This window comes from Coprinopsis cinerea (assembly GCF_000182895.1).
Source record: "Coprinopsis cinerea okayama7#130 chromosome 3 map unlocalized cont3.3, whole genome shotgun sequence".
Classification (NCBI taxonomy): Eukaryota; Fungi; Basidiomycota; class Agaricomycetes; order Agaricales; family Psathyrellaceae; genus Coprinopsis; species Coprinopsis cinerea.
In genome coordinates, this window is record NW_003307542.1 from 2,867,688 (window position 1) to 2,887,896 (window position 20,209).

Genomic DNA, 20,209 nt, shown 5'->3' on the forward strand with positions numbered 1-20,209 from the left:
CGTTTGGAACGGGAAGAAAGAGGCCGAGTTTTCTCGGAGGACTGGGACTCTACCGTCGACTTCCACCATCTCTTCCCTCAACCACAGCGCTCGTCGGACGACTCACAATGCAGACAACGCGCGTCACACGCAGCACCGTCCTTGGGAAACGTGGCCACCAAGACCAGGAGTCCACACCGCGCACAAAAGCTGTTGAGCAGCTTCACACTCCAGAGTCCACACCCAAACCAAAGCGCGCAAGGACGGTCACGATCGTTGTCGATGGCGAGGGAAACAAGGAAAATATTCCTCCCTTCAAGCCCGAGCCTGTCAGCGCGCCCTCGTCCCCAATCTCGGCTAGAGCCGCCAGGGCGATTCGCAGGACAGTCACAGAGGGCAACCTCAGCTCACCCTCCCGCCAACGTAGGTATTTCAATTTATAAATTAAGAATGCGGCTAATTAGTATACAGCAATTCGCCGACGAGCGTCTGCATCTACTATTCCCTCTACACCCACACGCGAGGTCGCCGACCTAGCCATCGCTACACCCCCTCCTACCCCACCAACCGCACTACTGCCACTACATGCACGGGTCAAGGCACAGCTCAGAGCCACTTGCAACAACGCCGATATGTCCATGGCCGGTCGTGAGGCTGAAAAAGCCACCATTCAGCGTTTTCTCGACGCCTTTGTCGACGACGCCAGCATGCAAGATGACACGCCCACAAGTTTGTTTATTTCCGGATCACCCGGCACCGGAAAGACTGCCTTGGTCAACTCGGTCGTCCAAAACATCGGAAAAGACACATCAATCGTGACCGTCTTTGTCAACTGCATGACTCTCAAGACCGTCGATGCCCTCTTGAACCAATTCGCCGACGTCTTGCGTTCGAAGCAAGGGCACACCAGTCGCGCCAAGAAGGCCAAGGTCCAGAATGATGTCAACTCTCTTCTGCTTTCCCTTGACACTAAATGGTTAGTATTGCTTCTCTTCGTACCATCAACCTTCTCTAACCGTCTTCTTAGCTTGCTTATTCTCGATGAGCTCGACCACATCGCTGCTAACTGGCAGTCATTGTCCAGCCTATTCGCACTTGCTGAATCCACTTCTAACCTCCTCCGAATTATCGGCATCGCCAATACACACACCTTGACCGCCGATTCCCCAACCTATTCCCCCACTACTTCCTCTATTCAGACCCTTCACTTTGCTCCCTATACGCCCACCCAACTTCACAGTATTCTTCAAGCTCGCCTTGCACCTCTTCAAGAGTCCTCGGATTCTTCGGAGACGGTTGCGAACGACATCAAGAAACTCCTTCCGAACCCTTCACTAGTCCTTCTCACCAAGCGCATCGCCAATCTTACTGGTGACGTCCGAAGCCTGTTCGAAGTCCTTCGCGGTGCCATCGACCTTGCTGTCGCTGCAAGCAAGGCTACTGGGGATGCTAATCCATTGAACACCCCTGCGCCCTCTGTCACTCCCCCACACATCCTCGCTGCGCTCAAGGCCTATGCTCCTGCCACCACCGCCAGCAAAACACCTGCGACAGCTGCAGCACCTTCCCCCAATGCTGGAAACAGCGAAATCATTTCTAAAATCCGCAACCTTGGTCTCCAAGCCCGCATCGTCCTCCTTTCCATCCTCCTTGCAGCTCAACGCCTGCAGGCTGGCCTTCCTCTCACCGTCTCGGCCTCACCTAGGAAGCCATCTGCTTCTCCAGTAAAGCGCACCGTTTCCATCTCCTCATCTCCAACCACGACGTCAGGCGTCAGTATCGACACGCAACAACTGTTCATTTTCTACAATAACGTCCTCGACCGAAGCGAGCTTGGCGCTTTCGACGCTGTCTCGCGCAGTGACTTTGGCGACTTGCTTGGAGTCTTGGAAGGTGTCGGCCTCGTTCAGATGTCTTCGTCATCATTGCCTTCTGGACCCTCTGGAGCAGGCAAAGGCAAGCGTGCTTTCGGTCGCACTGCGTCATTCGGCGCTGGACTCGGTCGCAACGGTGCTGGAACGGTTGGCGAGGTGACGCTTGCTAGCGGTGTCTGGATCACGGAGGTTCTCCGAGGATTGGGCATCTCAGAGTCCTCATCCGATGATGCTGATCTACGGAACGAAGAGGTGAAGGGACTCTGGTTGGCTGAAAGCAGTCGGCTCTCGAAGGAAATGAAATCTCTCGCTTCTGGGTCCTCTAAGGAACGAGCCGTCGCCAGCTTCGAGGATGCCTTTGAACGGTAATCGTTTCTTGGCACCGGGGCATCCCTCTTCTGCGCTTTTTATTCCTCACTTATGCTTTCCATCTGCATTGCTTTACTAATTGTCATCTCCTCTTTCCACCTCGTTATACCACCATCGTCCTTTGTCTTCCAGGTTTTTGAGTTTTATTGACACCATTTCATCGTTGCTTCTGGCTGCTCCCTTTGGCTTTTCTTCTTCAGCATTGGTATTGTTTTGTCCGCCCTTCTTGTTTTGTCACTGTTTCTCAACATTTCATCGCATCGGTACACCTCTTGATTATCCGACGATCCTTACCATTTTGCCAGGGACTCTTCAGCGTTAAAGGATGGTGCCACTTCATTGATTTGTTTTATATTCTGCATTGTTGCATTTCTGGCGCCTCATCTTCCATTCAAAGTTCAATGATCGACCCATTCAACATTCAAGCTTCAAGTCATTCTTCATTATCATCATTCAGCATCCTTCCACTTCATTTCATTCAATTCAAACATCCTTCTGTAGTTAGTAGTTAACCATCGCATTCCACCCTCGATACCAAGCGACCAAAGTAATCCGCTTCGAACATAAAAGTAAAGAATTGTACTTTTACTTATTCTCGCTATGTATATGCCCCGAACCTCTATGTATTTATGTATGTTTCAATATGCAACATCTTCTTTCTCTGCCCAAGAGCCCGCCTCAATTGAAGTAGGATCAGTCGGTCACAGGGATCATATAGTGGACGCTTCCATCCCTTTCAATCCTCACATCGTAGGGGATGTAAGCCAGTTTGCCTTCCGAGTCGGAAGTCTTTTCAAGCCCATTCATTGCCAAGACGAACTCTCGCGCAGTCTGAGAAGAGGTGAACTGGATGGCATAACAGCACGCCTTGCGGGAGCTTGTCTTTGAAACTGTGTCACACTTAATGTCTTTCAGCTTCCAGGCGAGAAGGACCATGGCTGGATTTAAGGAGCGTATTTTGGAGACGAGGTCTCGCGCTGCCGTTGTGGGGTCGTCGTAGAGGTTTTGGTCGGGTCCGTAGATGACGAGGTCGCCGCCCCGCGGGTCAGGGACGGGTATCTAGGGTACGGATGAGGACAGGTTGTTGCAAGGTGATTTAGTAGTACGAACCTCAGGCTCATTCGAGCCGACAGCTGACGAAGCAGTAGTCTCTTGACTCGGAGCTGTGCTCGCTGGGGGATCTCCTTGAAGGCTGGTGGTAGAGGATGCACTGGTAGTCTGAGTAAGGTTGTCGGAATCCGAGTCCCCATCTGATTGGTGAGTGTCTAGGTACTGAGACCAGCTCAGTAGCCACTCTAGACAGAGTGATGGTTGTTGTTCCTCGAGGTCGGTGATGGCGTCCGAATTCGAGGTGGATCGGGTGGGGGTGGTTCCAAGGGTCATTGTAAGATGTTCTCTGAGAGACAGGGTGAGTATTAGAGGGAGATGGGGCTGGATGTGCTTTGACGGTATGCTCTCCCGAGTTCTTATATCCCTCCCTCGTGAAATGTGGCACGAGACTTTGTACCGGTACAAGGGCATTCGTGCCTGGTCGCTAGTTGGAGCAGTAAGATAGATGTGAGTAGTGGCACTATAAGGTGGTTATCTGAATGAAAGGCATTAAGGCACGGCCAGCTCACTCCTCTATGTCTGCCGCCGTCGAGGCCCGGGAGAGTTGCTTAAGCGCCCATGGCCCGGCTTTCCGCCCCGATTGATCCAGGCCCCTGTCTGCTCCGATAGGCACCGCCGAGTCCAGTTGCTCAACCACACCGCGATATTCCTCTGAATTCGACTAGAACGAGGTGAGAGAATACACCATATAGGGGAGGCATAAGAAGATATCGGGCCTTTGAGTCCCGTTGGCACGTAGCGCGGGGTTTGGATTTCGTCAAGTTGGCTGTGGGAATAGGATTAGGAGAGAGGTCGGTTTTCTCTCTCATTCAACCATCAGTAACCCGGCAACCTTCTTTGTTCAACTCCAGTTTCACTTCTTGATACTGATCCTGGGTGTTTTGGGAAAGCTGTAACCATTGATCCCCCGCAATACAACGTGGATGCAATGCGTCCCGCAGGCGACCCCGATTCCTTTGTCTTGCTGGCGACAACTTCTACCACGATACCATGAACGCCCTCAATCTTCGCTCTTAAACGGGCCTCGAAAGGAGAAAGTGGTGTCTTTCACCGCTCTCGTAAAAGAGAAAGGCCAAAACCTTGCTCCACGGCATGCAATAGCGTCTCCATAACCATTGTCCGACGCTCTTGCTGTCAAAGAGCCTCGGATGGCTTGGAATGGGAAATACGGGATCGCGTCGCTGCGACGGACAATGCGCATGTGCCACTTGGACGGGGCGGTGGTTGCTTCACATTGTCCGGTGGTGTGGCTTCTTCAGTGGCCCAACCCAATGGTTTCCAGGGTATAAAAAGCGGGACGGCCAGTGGTCGGGCTCTCCAAGGTATTCTTCGAGCACCGTGCACTTGAATCGTCTCAACCGACACATTTACTCTAACTGCTTCTCTCTTCGCATTCTCAAACTGAAATAATGGACAAACTCCGTAAACTCGGAAACAAGTGGACCAGACGGTACGGGGACATTCCTGTCAAGTTCTTATTCGAATCGCCCAAACTTACATGTCGTTCCTATAGATCTAAAGATCGAACGCTTCGACACTCGCGCTCCATGCCCATGCGCAACTCTAGCGAGACCGAGTCCAGCCAGAACTCGCATCTCTCGTTTGGGAGACTGTCCAAGGACACCGACCGGACCGATGGCAGTACCTCGAACTACTACCCTCCCCAGCGTAGACCATCTACCTCGTCCAAATCTCTCCTCGGACGGTTCGACAGACGGTATGGTCGCGTCAAGCACAAGGAATATTGCGACTGTATAATTTGCGAAGTTGGTGGCCTGGAAGAACTGGACCGGCTCCTCGACCAATTCCCTCGACCCCCTACGCCTCCTCGACCTCGCACGCGACCGCCCTATATGGCACAAGACTTTGACGACGTCCAGATTCTGCCTGATCATGTCTACGAGGAACGGAAGCGCCGCCGCGCGAGGGACCAGGCGGAATTCAATTTGATCTCGTATTATAGGCGGAAGTACGCAAAACAGGGATTTCATGGGCGTGTTGAAATCGATCCGGAAGATAGGGCGTTCTTCGATGCTTCTCCAGCGTCTGAGGCGCTCATCTACCTGAACAATAATCGGTCGACGAAGAGTTTAGGAGCGGATCTGTGGTTGGGAAGGGAGAAGCCGAGGGGGAGTAAACCGGCGGCTCCGAGTTTGAGGAAGGACAAACAGAGGGTTGTGAGTTCACGACAGGAAGTCGCCGGTGAAACGAGCTTGGCGCGCGGGGACTCGGTTCGGTCCAATCTGAGCGGGGTGAGCGTTGCGCGCTCGTTGTCACGTAAGAGGAACTTCGAGCCGGAGGATATTGCAAGGGCGAGAGCGGAAGCGGCGAGCGGTCAGGACGATTCGGCGGGCAAGTCCTCTAATCCGTCCAAAGTCCCTTCGGGATCGCACTCATCCCCTTCTCGGGTGACGCAGAGCACGTCCAAGCCTCTGCCCAGCCTGCCGTTTTCACAGACTGGACACCAATCGCCGCAGAAGAATCGCGTTCCTTCTGGATCTCGCCCCGTCGCCAGACCATCTCAAGGTGACACCTCGCCGAGGAAACCTACCACGGCGCCTCGACCACTCGCACAGGGCAGGGGTGTAATACGGTCAAGTTCCACCAGAATCTGAGTGCTGAATGTTAAGCGTTAAACATTGAAGCTTCACTGTGGCAGCGACCTCTTGATGGCGGGGCTGTGTTTTTGGTGTCTTCGCTTTCTGCCACTTGTATTTGTACGTATATGTAGCCGCGGGCGCGTAAGCTGTATTTACTTGTGGGTCAGTCAAAACAGAGGGAGAGTGAGATGGGATAGAAGCCCGTATCAGCGGGAGCAGGTAAAGGTGTTTATCAACACAGTTCTTTAGATCAATACTGTGGACATTGCAATCGAGTAGGCGGAACAAGCTTCTAATACCCGAGGGGTTCAATGTTGGACGCATTCTCCCGTCCCTCCATGTAGTAGCTATCACCAATGAGATACATAGTAGTCCAACCTTACACGTCTGCAACCCACACCACTGAACTTGGCAAAGCCGTTCATCAGGCCAAGTGCGTTCGTCTGGGGTGACTCCTCAACCGAAGGACTTCAAGCTTTGGAAGGAAACCCCAGACCGAGGCGCCGTGTCGCATGAGCTGGGTGTCAGGCTGAGTTTGAGAGAGTGAGAGCACTCGAAGGTTGTGTGTCACCTAGAACAACTCTGCCAGCTTTCCTTCAGACAATGGAGTGTTCTCCAGTCGGAGAGCACGGGAAGAAATTGGACAATATTCACGTTGACGTTGATAGACCCCATTTGGAATACTTTTATCCTTAAGTACGGTTGACCCATTATCATTTTACGGACGACATAGGCCGAACCACATAAGCTAGCTAACGGACAACACTGAGCGCTGAGCACTCGTGGTGCAAGAAGCTTACCTTAGGGGCGTGGGATAAACACGTTGATGGAGCGTGACGCGACCGTGACCGCGACGGCGGCCAGAAATTCCGCTGCCAGGAATTCTTTGCTTCGACGACGTCGACCACACACAAACTCAGGACCAGGCTGGTATCGGCAAACACAACGGGATGTCTTCAAATATTATTAACAGTGGAGCGCATGCGCGAGGAACGACTCGACTGGCTTTCTCAAAGGATGGATCGTAGGTCGTTCCTGCGCTGGCGCCGTTCTTTGCTGACCCTCAAGGACGCAGACGCGTTTATACTGGCGGCGAAGATTGTCTTGTGCGGATTTGGGACGTAGACGGAGGGGCAGAAAAAGAACCAAGTACAGCTGCAGACTCTGAGGAAGCGGTGACTTGGATTGCGACTGCTGTGCGTCCCTGCATTCTCACTCGAATGTGTCAACTTTTCTCTGACCTGAATACGCGTTCTGCAGGAAGACTGCTGGCTTTCAAGTTGCAAAGACTCTGACGTTCGAAGATATGCAATTGGCTCGACATCTTCTGACGCTACTGTCACTTCGACCTCGGTACCAGCAAGATCCATCGCTATTGACCCCAAAGGACGGAAGGTGGCCGTTGCATCTGAGTGCGTGCGATGGTTGATGTGCGTATGTGTCTGCTAACCTGAAGCAGCGAACTCAAGGTTCGGGTTGTCGACCTGGAAGATACCGTTTCTGTACAAGACCTCACTGGATATACTGCACATGCCCGGGCTGTCAGTTGGCATCCTTCAGGGAACATATTGGTACGTTTGGATTGCCCTCCTACCGGATTGACAGTTTCATGCCCTGGCCTACTTAGACAACATGCACGGCAGATGGCAAGATTCTTATCTGGGATCTGAGCGAGGACGAGCCGAGGCTCGAAAAGACGATAGAAGGAATTCTCCCGGTGGTGAAGGACGACGAGTGAGTGCAACTCTTTCTGACAGTTGAACCATTTTAACGCCCGAACAGGTCAACAGAGTATGGTTATGACTGTTCAGCGGTGTGGCATCCTTCAGGAAGCCATTTCTATGTTGCATCCAAGAGCCACCGTGCGTTTCCCCTGCCACCAATTCGTACAACACTTTCAACTGACCGCCTGTCCAGAGATCGTGGCTATCTCTCGGTCTGACTGGAGCAAAATCCCAGGATCATTCTCTCACACGGATGCCCTGGGTGCAATCACCGCCCTCGCCATCTCGCCCAATGGAGAGTACCTCGCATCTGCTTCTCAATCCACAGTCCGCGTCTGGTCAACTAAAAGCAGACAGCACATAACAAAGTAACGTGATTCTCAGCTCTTGCCAGACCTAGTACTTAAACTTCCCTCAGCGCAACGGGCACACCAGGAGCTACCATCACCCAACTTGCTTTTTGCCCTAAACGTAATCTTATTGCATGGACGGACGACGAAGGTGGATTCTCCCGTTGGTCCAATCCTATCGACAAGAAGTATCCAGATCCAGTCAGAACCGGCTCAGCTGTCCCTACCACGACGACGTCCTCGACTTCCAAAAAGTCGCTTGAGAATGATATCTTTGCAGACGACGACAAGATGGACGAGGACGACTTGGGCGGGGATGATGTTGACCTCGACGATGACATTGACTTGCATAAGAACTTCATCGAAGATGACATGGATGGTGCCTTGAATGACGATGACGAACCTGCGGGGAGGAGAGGAGGGAGTGGGTATGTGAAGGAAATGGGTAAGAGGATGCCTGTGCTGAATAGGTACCGAGGCTGATCCAACGGACAGTGAGCATCACCAAGGCTCAACCGCCCTTCCAACCCGGCTCAACGCCATTTGTTAACAAGAAGAGGTACCTGGGTGCGTCAATATGGAGCAAGCTCTGCGAACAGTGTCCTAACGCGTGTCTCTAGCGTTCAATATGCTCGGAGTAATTGAAGCCACGGACCAAGATGTGCACCAAATCATAAACGTATCATTCTTTAACACAACCGAGCGACCGAGTTTCCATTTCACAGACAATTACAAAAACGACATGGGTTACTTGGGTACGCATTCTTGGCAATCTCTGGTTCGATCTCGTAACTGACAGCTATCCTTAGGCGAATGTGGTGCAGTTTTTGCGTGTCCACCAGAGGCAGGGCATCCAGCACAAGTGCTCTTCAAGCCGTATTCACCGACGGCAAAGGAGTGGAGGTACTCACTCCGGCCTGGCACTAGTGTCCTCGGGATTGCGGCTGGCGGTCTTGCCCCTAAGGAAGGCCTGCGAAACAGCACGAATGCTGATTTACAGGGATATGGGAACGTGGTAGTGGCTACGAGCGAGAATGATTTAACATTCCTATCTGGAACCGGTCGGGAGCGGAGGATTATGGCACTTGGTGGAGACCTCGTGACAATGGTTGCAAGTGCTGAATGGGTGTTCGTTGTGCATCGGCCAGGTTTTACAACCATCGATGGTGGGTGCTCTTCTCGTTTGAGTGAACCCGGCTGACCACCTAACAGGGTCGCAGAACTTGTACTACACTGTCATCAACTTTGATGACTTTAGTGTAAGACAGCGGGATGTCCTCCCTGTTCCCAAGAACCACACACTGAAATGGGTCGGTCTGACCGAGCAAGGAGTGAGTTCAATGACTTCAACTCTCTGCTAGAACTCTTCCTCATCGGAACTGTCAGCTACCGGCAATGTACGACAGCACTGGTTATCTCCACATCTTGACCAAAGTCAGAATACCGCATCATGCCGCCTGGGTCCGGATAATGGACACCAATCTCCTCGAGAGGCGGAAAGGAAAGGATGAATCGTACTGGCCTGTCGGTGTCAGCGACGAGAACTTTATGTGCATCATCTTGAAGGTCAGTCGACCACTCCCTTTTGTTGGAATGGTCAGTAATAAAACTATGTGAATAGGGTCGGCAAGAACATCCGGGTTTCCCTAGACCTTTAATGCAAGAGCTTCCTATCCAGTTGCCATTCCGTCAAGCTCACGCTGGCGAAGAGCGGTAAGTAGGTCTCCCTATCGTCTTTTAGCTTTATTCATGAAATGCGCGCAGGATCGAACGCAATCTCCTCTACGTTCAAACAGCCCTCGATTCCCTGGATGACGACCTGACCACCGAGGACATCCAATCCCGCGAACAGGCCATTGACAAGGAATTCATCATCCTCATCCAACATGCGTGTAAAGATGGTAACACCGCCCGCGCTCTCGAGCTCGTCAAGCTCCTCCACAACATTCCCTCTTTCGACGCCGCCATTGCCATCGCCAATTTCTACAGCTTGCAAGGGTTGAAAGAGAAGATGGAGTATCTGAAGCAAGAACGGGAGGAAGATGAGGATAGGTTGATCGTGTTGAGGAACAAGAGGCGGAGGTGGATGAAGCCTGACGCGCCATTGAGGCAACTCGCGGAATCTAGTTCGTCGAGGTACGATCCATTGGGGGACGTTCGAGCACCGCCGCCTGTGGAGAGACCTGGGATGGCGAGGGTGACGAAACCTGTAATCGAGACCACGAGATTTAGTTCCAAGGCACCGTCGACGCAATCCCAGAACTTCATGAGGCAGAGCAGTCCGGCGATGGAAGCGTCGAGTTCGAGTCAGTGGGCGGATGACCAGACCATGAGGGATTCGCCCCCGCCGGTTGAGAAGCGCAAGCGGGACGAAGTGGAGGACTCGTTCTCGTCGAGTACGATGGGTCCGCCCCCACCAAAGAATAGTACGTGATACCTTCTATTTCATGCTTAGAGCGGTGGCTAACGAATGACGCGTAGAATTCAACCCGTTCGCAAGGAAGGCCGCGCCTGACACGAACAAGAACCCTTTCGCCCGCAACTCTGAAAATAACAAGTCTCTCCACAAGAGCGAAAGCTTCTTTGACAAAGTGGATGCTGCCGAGGCAGGGTCAATATCGACTCGCAAACGTACGTCGTGCTCTCATTCCACTCATGGACCTGGATTCTGACTGACTGTTGTCTCTCAACCAACAGGTCCTGTTGCTAAAGGCAAAGACGCAAAGAAAGATGCAGGGCCGAAACAAGCTACCCTGTTCAACATGCTTCCCAAGAAGGACAAGACGGCGACGGCGAAGAAACCCAACGGGACTGCGCCGAATGGCGATGTTGATATGACGGATGAATCGCAGCAAACCGTAGACGACAATTGGGAAGAGACTCAGCTAGCCGATGAGGTGAGTAGAGAAGTGCCTTTATGGAACTGCTGGTGCTAACCCGCTTTGAAGGAAACCTGAATTCCGCCGCACTAGGATGAATTGCTGTATTGTTTCGATGTATCCATTTATTTATGAGTGATGTAATTTATTCGAGTAACCGCAAGATTGCTTTGGCATATGCGCAAGATGGACGTTTCATATCGGTGCACCCTGGCTTACTTGCGTGCGATCTTGCCTGTTGTGATCAAGTCAACGTCGATGCCGAGGTGTTTGGGGCGGAAAGGCCACTTGTCGAATGCGTTGACGATGAGAGCCCATTCGTGTACTGTCAACTCTTGCGGCCGTTTGCTGACATCGAGCTGTTGCTCAGCAGGCAGGTCGGGATCGGTGAGGTACTTGAGGATGGCGTTGGCGCCAGGTGCGAGAGTCCTGTTTTAAGACACGTTATGGAAAAACGGCAAGCTTTTATGTGAGAAAACATACTGGATCGACTTTGAAACAGGGGTGGCCTTGGAGATGAATAATTTCCGTGTGACATAGTCCCAAGTTTCCAGAGTCTTGGGTTTAATGAGCTGCTCGCAGACTTGGGTTTGAGTGAAGTTGTGAGGTTAAAATAAGAGGGCACTCACGGGTTCGTCCAGAGCCATAATTCTTAGCGCCAGATGGGGATTGCCAGCTTTGCGATCTTCCAGTGCCTTGGAAGCATTGGACGTAGATGCTTTACGGACAGGGTAAAAGTGTTCGTCGTATGGGTCGAGTTCGGAAGGTGGGACGGGGGTGGTAACAACGCTTGTGGCCTCACGGAATACCCCAAGTTTGCCGCGTTGATTAGTGTCTTGAGTGGTAGCTGTTAGGCGCTGGTAACGTTGAGATGTGCGATGTAAGGACCACGTTGGTGCAAGAAGAAGAAACGAGGTATACCTGGAGCATTCTAGCGCTAATGACCATGTCCAGCGGAATCCGACCGTATTTGTAGAGCCAATGTTGGTCTGGTATGGTTCGGATGTACTGGTTCAAGAGCTGTTCCCCCAGAACGATACTTGGCAGGTGTTGGATGAAGTGGAGGGTTGGGTGAACTCCTGCATTCCAGTCAAGAATGGGGACGTCGGCGAGGTGTCCGGCTTCCTGGAGTTCGTCGTAGGAGCTCCAGATCCATGGGTCAACTGCCATAACTGATATTCTGTCGTCCAATTCTTCCAGAGGCTGGGTCAAGAATCAGAATCCAGATAAGTGAACAAAAGGTGCGCCTCACTCACTTTGAGCCATTCCAAAAACCCAGGGATTGGTTCCATTAGGACGATTTTCTTGATACGTTCTCGTGGTAGTTTCAACAACGACCGCGTCAGTTGTCCGGGTCCTAGAAGAAAGCGACTTAGTACTGCAGAGACTCGTTAAGGAAGCTGGCGACGAACCTGGATACGCCTCAACGATGACTTTATCCTTCGATCCCTCTGGAACGAACGCATTGGCAAGCTTGTCCGCAGTTTCAGGGTTGGACACTGAGATACGACCAGATAATGGCTTCGTAGAGAGCTTGACATTGAACGACTCCGCCCATTTCTCCGGTGCTGGAAGGTTGACGCTCGGTTGCGGCAAGGTATCAGTCTTCTTCCTTCTGCGTTTCGGGGTCGCCGTCGCCGTCTCGGATTTAGTGCTTGCCCAACGACTTTGAGAGGCGGCGCTGAGGACGAGTATGCGGTCTGCTGGCCGTGGTGGAGCTCGTTGGCATTGCCGTCGAGCAGCCCAGCAAAGTCGGTGGACGGACGCGGAAAGCATTGCTGGCTGCCGCGAACGCCGCGAGCTGGAAACTTCACACAGGGCCGGGCCGGCAACTGGGAAGGATGCTCTCACGCTCTCATTTAGCGCGCGCTAACGACCACTCAATGAGCATCTTCCTCCTTTATAGCAGGCAGGTGCCGTTTCGACTGTGAGGAAAGGAGCCCAGGCTACAGCCCTTGTCCCCAAAGTTGAATGAGAAGGAGATTTATAAGCATACTCCAAGTGTTTTTGTCTTGTTTGGGGAGAAAGATTGCAATTCAGGGCTTGGAATCTTGGTAGGCCATGTTGCATGCAAACCCATCTTGTTATACATAGCTCCGAGAAGGGAACTTTATGTCCTAACTTTCTCTCTCACGGGAAAGGGGAATGGCTCTATGGTATCATACCTGGGATCTATGACTGGTATTGCCGTGTCACGGTGACGAATAGCATTCAAGTTGCCAGAGGGCCGAACTCTTAAGATGAGCCAGCTTCGCGTCTTCTGCATGTTTAAGCGCGCGTCTAATTGAAATATGCCTGCGTCTCCTTTAATTCGCAGCCAGCCAGCTTCAACCAACACTGTCTTCAAGTTCTCCCACCCTATTATTGTGTCCGAGTAGACTTCGCTTTGAAGAAATCTGAAACGCCCGTGTCACCTTGCGGTTCCGACGAGTCACACAACTCAACTCGTTGGTTGGATGGAATGGCACCTAACACCTCCCTGTCACCGCTACAGAAAATGTAAGGCAACCAAGTGCGACGATCATTCTCACTGCGTGTGGCATAACTTGAGGTCGTCGTCGTTCACCCCGGGTAGCCGGGGGATATCACTACGACGATTGCTACTTTGATTCTTATCCTCCGAGCCCAAATTCCTCCATTCAAGAAAGCCCAAGGTAATATTGATCCAGTCTATAATACAAAAGGAGTACTCATACATAACATAATATTGCAGAAGAAGATCGGCAGTTCGTGTACGACAATCCATGAGCGAGAGAGAGAGAGAGAGGAGTTGAGCTCCGAAGCCTGTCCTACCACGCGCCCACGATAGAATCCGCAGTGGATTCCTACAGTAATATCATATCATCGAGTGATACTTGGAGGTGCCCTCCCGAAATCATCCAACTCGGAGTCCCGGTCATCGGGGCAAATGTAACTCGCAGGAGAGTCGCTGATGGACCGGGAAGGCTTCGCACTCCATGTCGAGGTTCGTGGACCTCCCACTGTTGAGGGTAGCCTTGGACCTTCGCGATACCGTCCACCAAATAATGCAGTATCCGGGCGAGTCCGAAGGTAGAGGATGACGTTCAAGAAACCGCTCGAGGCGAAGAGCACACCTGCCAGTACCGTCGCTGCAGTGGCCATCGTAGGCTCCGAATACCCCTTCTTCTCCCTATCAAAGGTGATCCAGCGAATGATGCTGAGCGGGAGGACCACAATGGAATAAGCGAGAGGATAGAGTAGCATGATTGAAGCTTTTCGCCTGAGTTCCGAGTCGATGGGCGAACATCTGGTGGACCGAACTCGGACCTTCCACCACTTGTCTTGGGGTACGAAGTTGCCTCGATTCCAGAAGTAGATGGGGATGTACATGAGGATGCAGATGGCGAGCCCCAACCACATCCACAGGTACTCGCCCATAATACGCCAGACAGGATGGCGCTTGGTGATCCAGCACCAAAGCTGTAAATAATGAAGATGTCAGAGATTTGACACAGGGTTTGTGGATGTAAGGAATACAAACGGGAACGGGGCCATGGAAGTCTTGAGTGGTAAGATTACCGATCAGAACGAGGATGAGAGGGGCCAACCAGGCCAAGAATACGAGGATGGCGGTCTTGAGCATCGACCGAATCTTTCTCCCTCCCCACAATGCGATAAATGTGTAGAGGGCAATAAGCTGAAAGAGTATGTAAGGGCGTTTTCACTCCGAGAAGAATAGCCACTCACAATGGTGTTGAAAGCCACGCCAACTTCTCCGTATTGCTTGAAAATTCCTTGCGCCTCGCAGAAAGGCCCGGTCTCGACCTTCCCTCGATGCAGCCATACCACGTTAATAATTGCACCTACGGCCTGAATCCCGTCTATTGCAAACAAGCTTGCCTGCATGACGAAAACGTGGATGATTAGATTTAATCTTCATGTCAGTAGGGTTCAGGGTCTAACCAGTAACAGATCGGTAGGCTCTTCAAACACTTTCCACTCTTCCGAGAGACGTCTCCGACGAAATATGTTGCGCTAAGGACGGAAATAAAGATAAGCTTCAAAGCTTCAAACCATGTTTCCGCGAAACGCGAGAGGAAACGCACAATAATGATACCGAAGACATATATCACCGCCAGGAGAGAGAGGACGCCCGTTTCTGCGATGAGCTGCCGTTGCATCAGAACAGGTTTTGGTAACGTTGTCATTTGTCTCTACACTTACCATCACGCCAAGTGACTCTCCTCGAGTTAGACAGTGGATTTGGGATGCATCTTGCGAGGCCCTCAGACGGTCAGCTTCGCTGCATACCACTCCGTCTGTAGAGGACATTACGGAGGGGTTCGGGGTATGGGGGTGGAGAGGCAAGAATCATGCATTAGAGGAGATGGGAGGATATTTAAAGCGGACCTGAGTGATAAGCGCCGTTCGTGAAACAGCTCTCACACCGCGACCTGCACGAAAGAGTTTGAATTCTCTAGCGCCACCGAAGCTACAGGCTGTGATAACCTCCTTTATCGAGGATAGTGCGGTGAAAGCTGTATGACTGCCTTCATTGACGTTGATCCCATGGGCAAGACACGAGGTGAGCTTTACGTGCTTCAAAGAATTGACAATGGTTGTGGGATTGGAGTTTGCAGAGTGATATCGGTGGAGTGTCCACACCCAGGGAGTTCGGATGGACGATGGTTCTCGATGTCGGAGAGTCAAGATGCTAAAAAAAGAACCATCAAAGGACCGGAGAGAAGCGCCCAAGTTACGGATCCGTGGCTACGGTCACGTCGGAGAACTGATGCGATGGATGCAAAAGAGTACTGTAAACCAGAAGAGCCCTGAATGTATGTCCCGAGCTGAATGTACAGCGGGATTAAGGATTCAATTGGTACCATGAAAAACAGAGGGAAAAGGCGTGCAAGTACAAACGGGAAGAGTTAACCGAGAGCCCATGATGATAACGACAACGACGGGCTGTTATGGCCTTTTATCCTTGAGTCCGAAGCTTGAGCGCTTGGGCGCCCTTCAACCACATGGAAGACAAAAGATGATTTTGCTAGGGTGTTTGGTTAGATGAGTCGGTAGGTTTGTCTGGGGGTGTTGCAACGAAGCTTTGATCCAAGAAAATCGTTACTCTCAAGGCAATCCCAAGGGCCAACAAGACAGTGGCCCACAGACACGCAGACGTGCGAAGACAAGAGCAAGCCAGCGATCTTGGAGATGATGCAGGGTAAGGCTTGTGTCATTCCCGACACCCTCGAGGTCTGGAGGGTGGTGGATCGTGATCTCCACTTACTAGACCAAGACCCGTAACGTTAAGCGAGGGTTCGAAATGGTTTTTCTTCAGGGAAAAAATATGGCAGACGCCGAGCGATCCAGAATACCTGCCAGCCGAATAGGGTGTCGGAAAACATCGGTGCATGGGAAGTTGTGGCTGGCACAGAAGTCGAAGTCTTCACTACTGTGCTGGCAGAGGCGTGTCTCAGACCAAGCGGCGAGGATTATCAATGCCAAAGGCGCTAAATGGCGAAGGTGGGGCGGAAAATCAGAAAAAGTAGAAAGAAATCCTAAAAGGAGAGGCTGCGTGCCGTTACCGCCCGTCGAAGTCGGCTTCCGCGTGTGGGAAACGTGCCTTGGTATGACGGACTACCAAGCCGTGATCTTGTCCTTGGACCCCCCACAACAACGCCCATAATTGCCTCAAGGCTCGTGTTCTCCTCGATGAAAACGACAATAACATTCTTAGAGGTTCAATAATGTTGGGAAGCACTATTCATTGTCATCTCCTCTGTTTTCCTCGATACTGATACGAGTACAACAGAGGTCGTCCGAGTCATGGGCCGCTAGAGTCACTGGTTTGGCCCCGAACTGATACATATAACAATTCCGTCAACCACCTACCGGAATTGGGTCTTGGTTGAGCCTTGGCGGTAAGGGTTAGCCGCTGCAAATGGTAACCTGATGGTCGATTTGACGGGATACATCATGTCAGATCTCAACACTTTGCCAGATCGAGGTGCTGGCAAACTTTCCATTTAATGTCTTGGTCCGGAAGCGATGCAATCTCCAAACCCTTTCTCCCCCGCTGGACACTCTTGCAAGAGTGCTGTCTGCATAGCGCCTCGGCCAATCCCTTGGTCCTTCTGGGCGCCCCGTGTTCTAGTGGCCGTTATTTAAAGCCTGTGTTCAGTGCACCACGTTCCTTTCTTTGTGGATCTCCCCCCGTCTGCCCCAACCCCCTACCTCTCGACTCCCCGCCTCTCCCTCGCGAGCCATGATCCCGCTCGTCGCCGCAGCTTCTCTCTTCACCGTGGGCTATGCCCAATCCGCAACCACTCTCCCCCCTCCAGGCCAACCGCAGCGAACAGGTGTCCCAGGTGGCTTTGAGCTCATTGGAGAAAGCTTGGTTAGCGCACAACAAGTGAGTTTGAAAAAGGAATACCACGGTGGATAATCGCGTCCTAACTCGCCTTAGCTGTTCCTGGGAACAGAGGACAAAGTTTTGTTCGTCGACAAGGTCGAAGCCAACCCCGCCCAAATCAACGGTCATCCAGCATGGGCATCTGGTGAGTACCGCGTTGCCCGTCGTGCCCGCCCTTGGGCTCTAACCGAGATGTCCGCTTTTAGAATGGGCGGTTGGCAGCGGCGAACAGCGGCCCATGGACATCGTTACCAACTCGTTCTGTGCGGTATGTAGTTGTCCCATGACATTAACAAGAACTGGTACTCATCTATTGAATTAGGGTGGCAATGTCTTGGGCAATGGAACCTGGATCAACGTAGGCGGTAACGAAGCCGTCACCTTTGGCGGTATCCCAACGCCCGACCAAAATACCGCTAGCGCCCCTTACTTCAACGTCGACGGCCGAACATCGTACGTATCGCATGTCAATGCTTTTTAAAGCCTAGCTGACTGAGCTCGATCGATGGACTTTAGAATTCGGTGAGTGGCGCCTGTCCACTTTGAAGTCGCATTACCTTGGTGCTAACCCGTTTTGAAAGCTTGTATACTCCTTGTGATGACGGCAACTGCGACTGGACGCTGTCCCCGATTCCCACAGACCAGCGATGGTACCCAACACTGTAAGTCAGGCCCTGCCACAAGGAAATGAGCCAGGTATTCACCACTAAACCCACAGGGAAACATTGGATGATGGTTCCATTATCATTGTAAGCCGCAATCCTTGCAACCAATAACGTCGGCAGATACTGACATATTCCCCGCTCTCTGTCAGATCGGAGGTTGCAGATACGGTGGCTACGTCAATGACCCGGGTCAGGATAACCCCACCTATCAGTTCTTCCCACCTCGAGGCGAAGGCACCGTCTACCTCGACTTGCTCTCGCGAACCCTCCCCGCCAACTTGTTCCCGTTGACCTGGCTCCTTCCCTCTGGAAAGCTCCTCATCCAGTCCAACTGGGCCACTTCGCTTTTGGACTATAACACCAACGAAGAAACTCCTTTGGATGATATTCCGGATGCTGTCCGTGTCTACCCCGCCAGCGCTGGTTCCATCATGTTGCCGCTCACCCCCGCCAACGACTACACCGCTACTATCCTTTTCTGCGGTGGATCGAACGTCCAGACCGAACGGTGAGCTGGTTTTGAATAATATGTCCACGAACAGCCTGATTGACGCCACCGGACTGTAGATGGACTGCCCCAGACTTCATTAAGCCCAGCTATGGTGCTTCCACTTCTTGCGTCAAGATCACCCCGGATGTATCTCCGTCGTACTCTCAGGAAGATCCCCTTCCGGAGGCTCGTGTGATGGTCAACATGGTCTTCCTGCCTGACGGCAAGATCCTCACTCTCAACGGAGCACGATTCGGTGCGTCATGCCTTCATGGCTATTTTTGAACATTCCTCGAGCTAACTATCCGCCTTTAGGAACCGCCGGTTACGGAAATGACACCTGGGCTATTGGCCATTCTTACGCCGACAACCCATTGTACACTCCTGTCATCTTCGACCCTGAGGCTACCACTGGCAACAAGTGGTCAGATGAGGGCTTGGCTGCCAGTACCGTTCCTAGGATGTACCACTCGTCTGCCGTCCTCCTTCCCGATGGTTCCGTCATGGTTTCGGGATCCAACCCCAACCCCGACTTTGTTGCTCCAAGCGATGGCCACCCCTTCCCCACCGAGTACCGAACTGAGTTGTGGTACCCCACCTGGTACAAGGAGCGCCGACCTGAGCCCAAGGGCTTGCTCTCCAGCCTCTCCTACGGTGGCGACTCTTTCGACATCACTCTCGACGAGGATGATCTCTTCGGTGACGTTAACAATGTCAAGACTGCCAAGGTTACCATCGTCCGACCTGGCTTCTCCACCCACAACCTCGTAAGTTCGTCCCATTCCCGCTATGTGGTATCTAGGAAGCTAATCTGGGTCTCTGTAGAACATGGGTCAGCGCTTCGTCCAGCTTGACCACACCTACACCGGCTACGGTTCCAACAACAGCGCCGTCCTCCATGTCAGCCAGCTTCCTCCCAACCCTGCTGTCCTCGCTCCTGGCCCTGCTCTCATTTTCGTCGTCGTTAACGGTGTCCCGTCCGTCGGCAAGATGATCATGGTCGGTAACGGCCAGATTGGCCCTCAGCCCGTGCACGATGCTGCCCAATTGGCCCCCTCCGAGCTCATTGGCGTCAAGAACACTGGAGCCGGCGGTGGAACCAAAGGAAATGGTGGTGGTGATGATGACGATGCTGGTGCCGCTGTGACCAAGACCGCTTCGGTTGTTGGAATGGTTGCTGCCCTCGTTGGAAGCTTCATTGCCTCGCTCTGGTAAACTATTCCCGACAAATTAGTGGAAGGACTCGTGGTTGGATATTCTCGTATCTCTTCAACCTATCCGCTCGTTTCTTTACGGCGTTCATGACCATTGCTATCGCTACCCGGACTCTTAGTATCACGACATTTCTATTGTAGTAGCCTCATAACTACTACTGGGACACTTCATTACTATTTCTTTTCCTCTTTGCATCTGGACAATTCTCTTTGTTCACGGTGCACGGACAGCTTTATATAATCTGTATGTATAAACGACCTGCCTAGAATTTGGTGCAGCTGGTTGGTTGTGCGTAATTGCTGGAGTCGTAGCAGCCATTGGAGTAGTTGGCTGGAATCTATACTTTGTGGAGAAGGCTTCGGGGATCATGTGAAGAGTGAGTTCGGCGCTTCTTCTAGATGGGTATTTGATAAATGTGATTCCCCAGAGAAGCGAGGGTATTCCAGCGCTTTTGGTCACCTTGGCCCCAGAACCAGGAAGGCTATCGATAAAGGCTTGTAGAGTGAAGATAGAAAGACTTCCTGACAATAACCAAAGTCTCACTGGAGTCATGAGTCTGGACGGCCTTATCGGCCAAG

At 52.1% G+C, this 20,209-nt stretch overlaps 7 protein-coding genes across 7 annotated transcripts; 4 read left to right on the forward strand and 3 right to left on the reverse strand.

The window, feature by feature from the left end:
* Nucleotides 1-107: 107 nt before the first annotated feature.
* CC1G_03323 (Cdc6B protein) lies at nucleotides 108-2,222 on the forward strand (the record flags this gene model as incomplete). Its single annotated transcript, XM_001830734.1, has 3 exons — nucleotides 108-402; nucleotides 451-955; nucleotides 1,007-2,222. The coding sequence occupies 3 exons, from the start codon at nucleotides 108-110 to the stop codon at nucleotides 2,220-2,222; spliced, it is 2,016 nt and encodes a 671-aa protein (XP_001830786.1).
* Nucleotides 2,223-2,915: 693 nt separating this feature from the next.
* On the reverse strand, nucleotides 2,916-3,605 carry CC1G_03324 (hypothetical protein; the record flags this gene model as incomplete). Its single annotated transcript, XM_001830735.1, has 2 exons — nucleotides 2,916-3,281; nucleotides 3,333-3,605. 2 exons carry the CDS (start codon nucleotides 3,603-3,605, stop codon nucleotides 2,916-2,918), a joined length of 639 nt encoding a protein of 212 aa, XP_001830787.1.
* A 1,274-nt stretch (nucleotides 3,606-4,879) lies between these two features.
* CC1G_03325 (hypothetical protein) lies at nucleotides 4,880-5,947 on the forward strand (the record flags this gene model as incomplete). Its single annotated transcript, XM_001830736.1, has 1 exon — nucleotides 4,880-5,947. The coding sequence occupies one exon, from the start codon at nucleotides 4,880-4,882 to the stop codon at nucleotides 5,945-5,947; it is 1,068 nt and encodes a 355-aa protein (XP_001830788.1).
* A 935-nt stretch (nucleotides 5,948-6,882) lies between these two features.
* Nucleotides 6,883-10,963, forward strand: CC1G_03326 (hypothetical protein; the record flags this gene model as incomplete). The annotated part of the gene is made up of 18 exons (XM_001830737.2): nucleotides 6,883-6,956; nucleotides 7,008-7,128; nucleotides 7,193-7,344; nucleotides 7,392-7,503; nucleotides 7,560-7,666; nucleotides 7,715-7,794; nucleotides 7,850-8,024; nucleotides 8,075-8,451; nucleotides 8,502-8,573; nucleotides 8,627-8,761; nucleotides 8,816-9,172; nucleotides 9,219-9,337; nucleotides 9,393-9,572; nucleotides 9,628-9,719; nucleotides 9,771-10,432; nucleotides 10,488-10,637; nucleotides 10,704-10,903; nucleotides 10,955-10,963. 18 exons carry the CDS (start codon nucleotides 6,883-6,885, stop codon nucleotides 10,961-10,963), a joined length of 3,174 nt encoding a protein of 1,057 aa, XP_001830789.2.
* Nucleotides 10,964-11,100: 137 nt separating this feature from the next.
* Nucleotides 11,101-12,661, reverse strand: CC1G_03327 (hypothetical protein; the record flags this gene model as incomplete). Its single annotated transcript, XM_001830738.1, has 6 exons — nucleotides 11,101-11,314; nucleotides 11,369-11,457; nucleotides 11,515-11,742; nucleotides 11,807-12,088; nucleotides 12,142-12,242; nucleotides 12,298-12,661. The coding sequence occupies 6 exons, from the start codon at nucleotides 12,659-12,661 to the stop codon at nucleotides 11,101-11,103; spliced, it is 1,278 nt and encodes a 425-aa protein (XP_001830790.1).
* Nucleotides 12,662-13,726: 1,065 nt separating this feature from the next.
* CC1G_03328 (hypothetical protein) lies at nucleotides 13,727-15,178 on the reverse strand (the record flags this gene model as incomplete). The annotated part of the gene is made up of 6 exons (XM_001830739.2): nucleotides 13,727-14,326; nucleotides 14,388-14,543; nucleotides 14,594-14,746; nucleotides 14,810-14,881; nucleotides 14,953-15,015; nucleotides 15,071-15,178. The coding sequence occupies 6 exons, from the start codon at nucleotides 15,176-15,178 to the stop codon at nucleotides 13,727-13,729; spliced, it is 1,152 nt and encodes a 383-aa protein (XP_001830791.2).
* Nucleotides 15,179-17,114: 1,936 nt separating this feature from the next.
* Nucleotides 17,115-19,631, forward strand: CC1G_03329 (copper radical oxidase; the record flags this gene model as incomplete). The annotated part of the gene is made up of 11 exons (XM_001830740.1): nucleotides 17,115-17,261; nucleotides 17,316-17,406; nucleotides 17,468-17,529; nucleotides 17,584-17,714; nucleotides 17,778-17,783; nucleotides 17,843-17,923; nucleotides 17,980-18,010; nucleotides 18,076-18,434; nucleotides 18,494-18,672; nucleotides 18,732-19,183; nucleotides 19,242-19,631. 11 exons carry the CDS (start codon nucleotides 17,115-17,117, stop codon nucleotides 19,629-19,631), a joined length of 1,929 nt encoding a protein of 642 aa, XP_001830792.1.
* Between the last annotated feature and the right edge of the window lie 578 nt (nucleotides 19,632-20,209).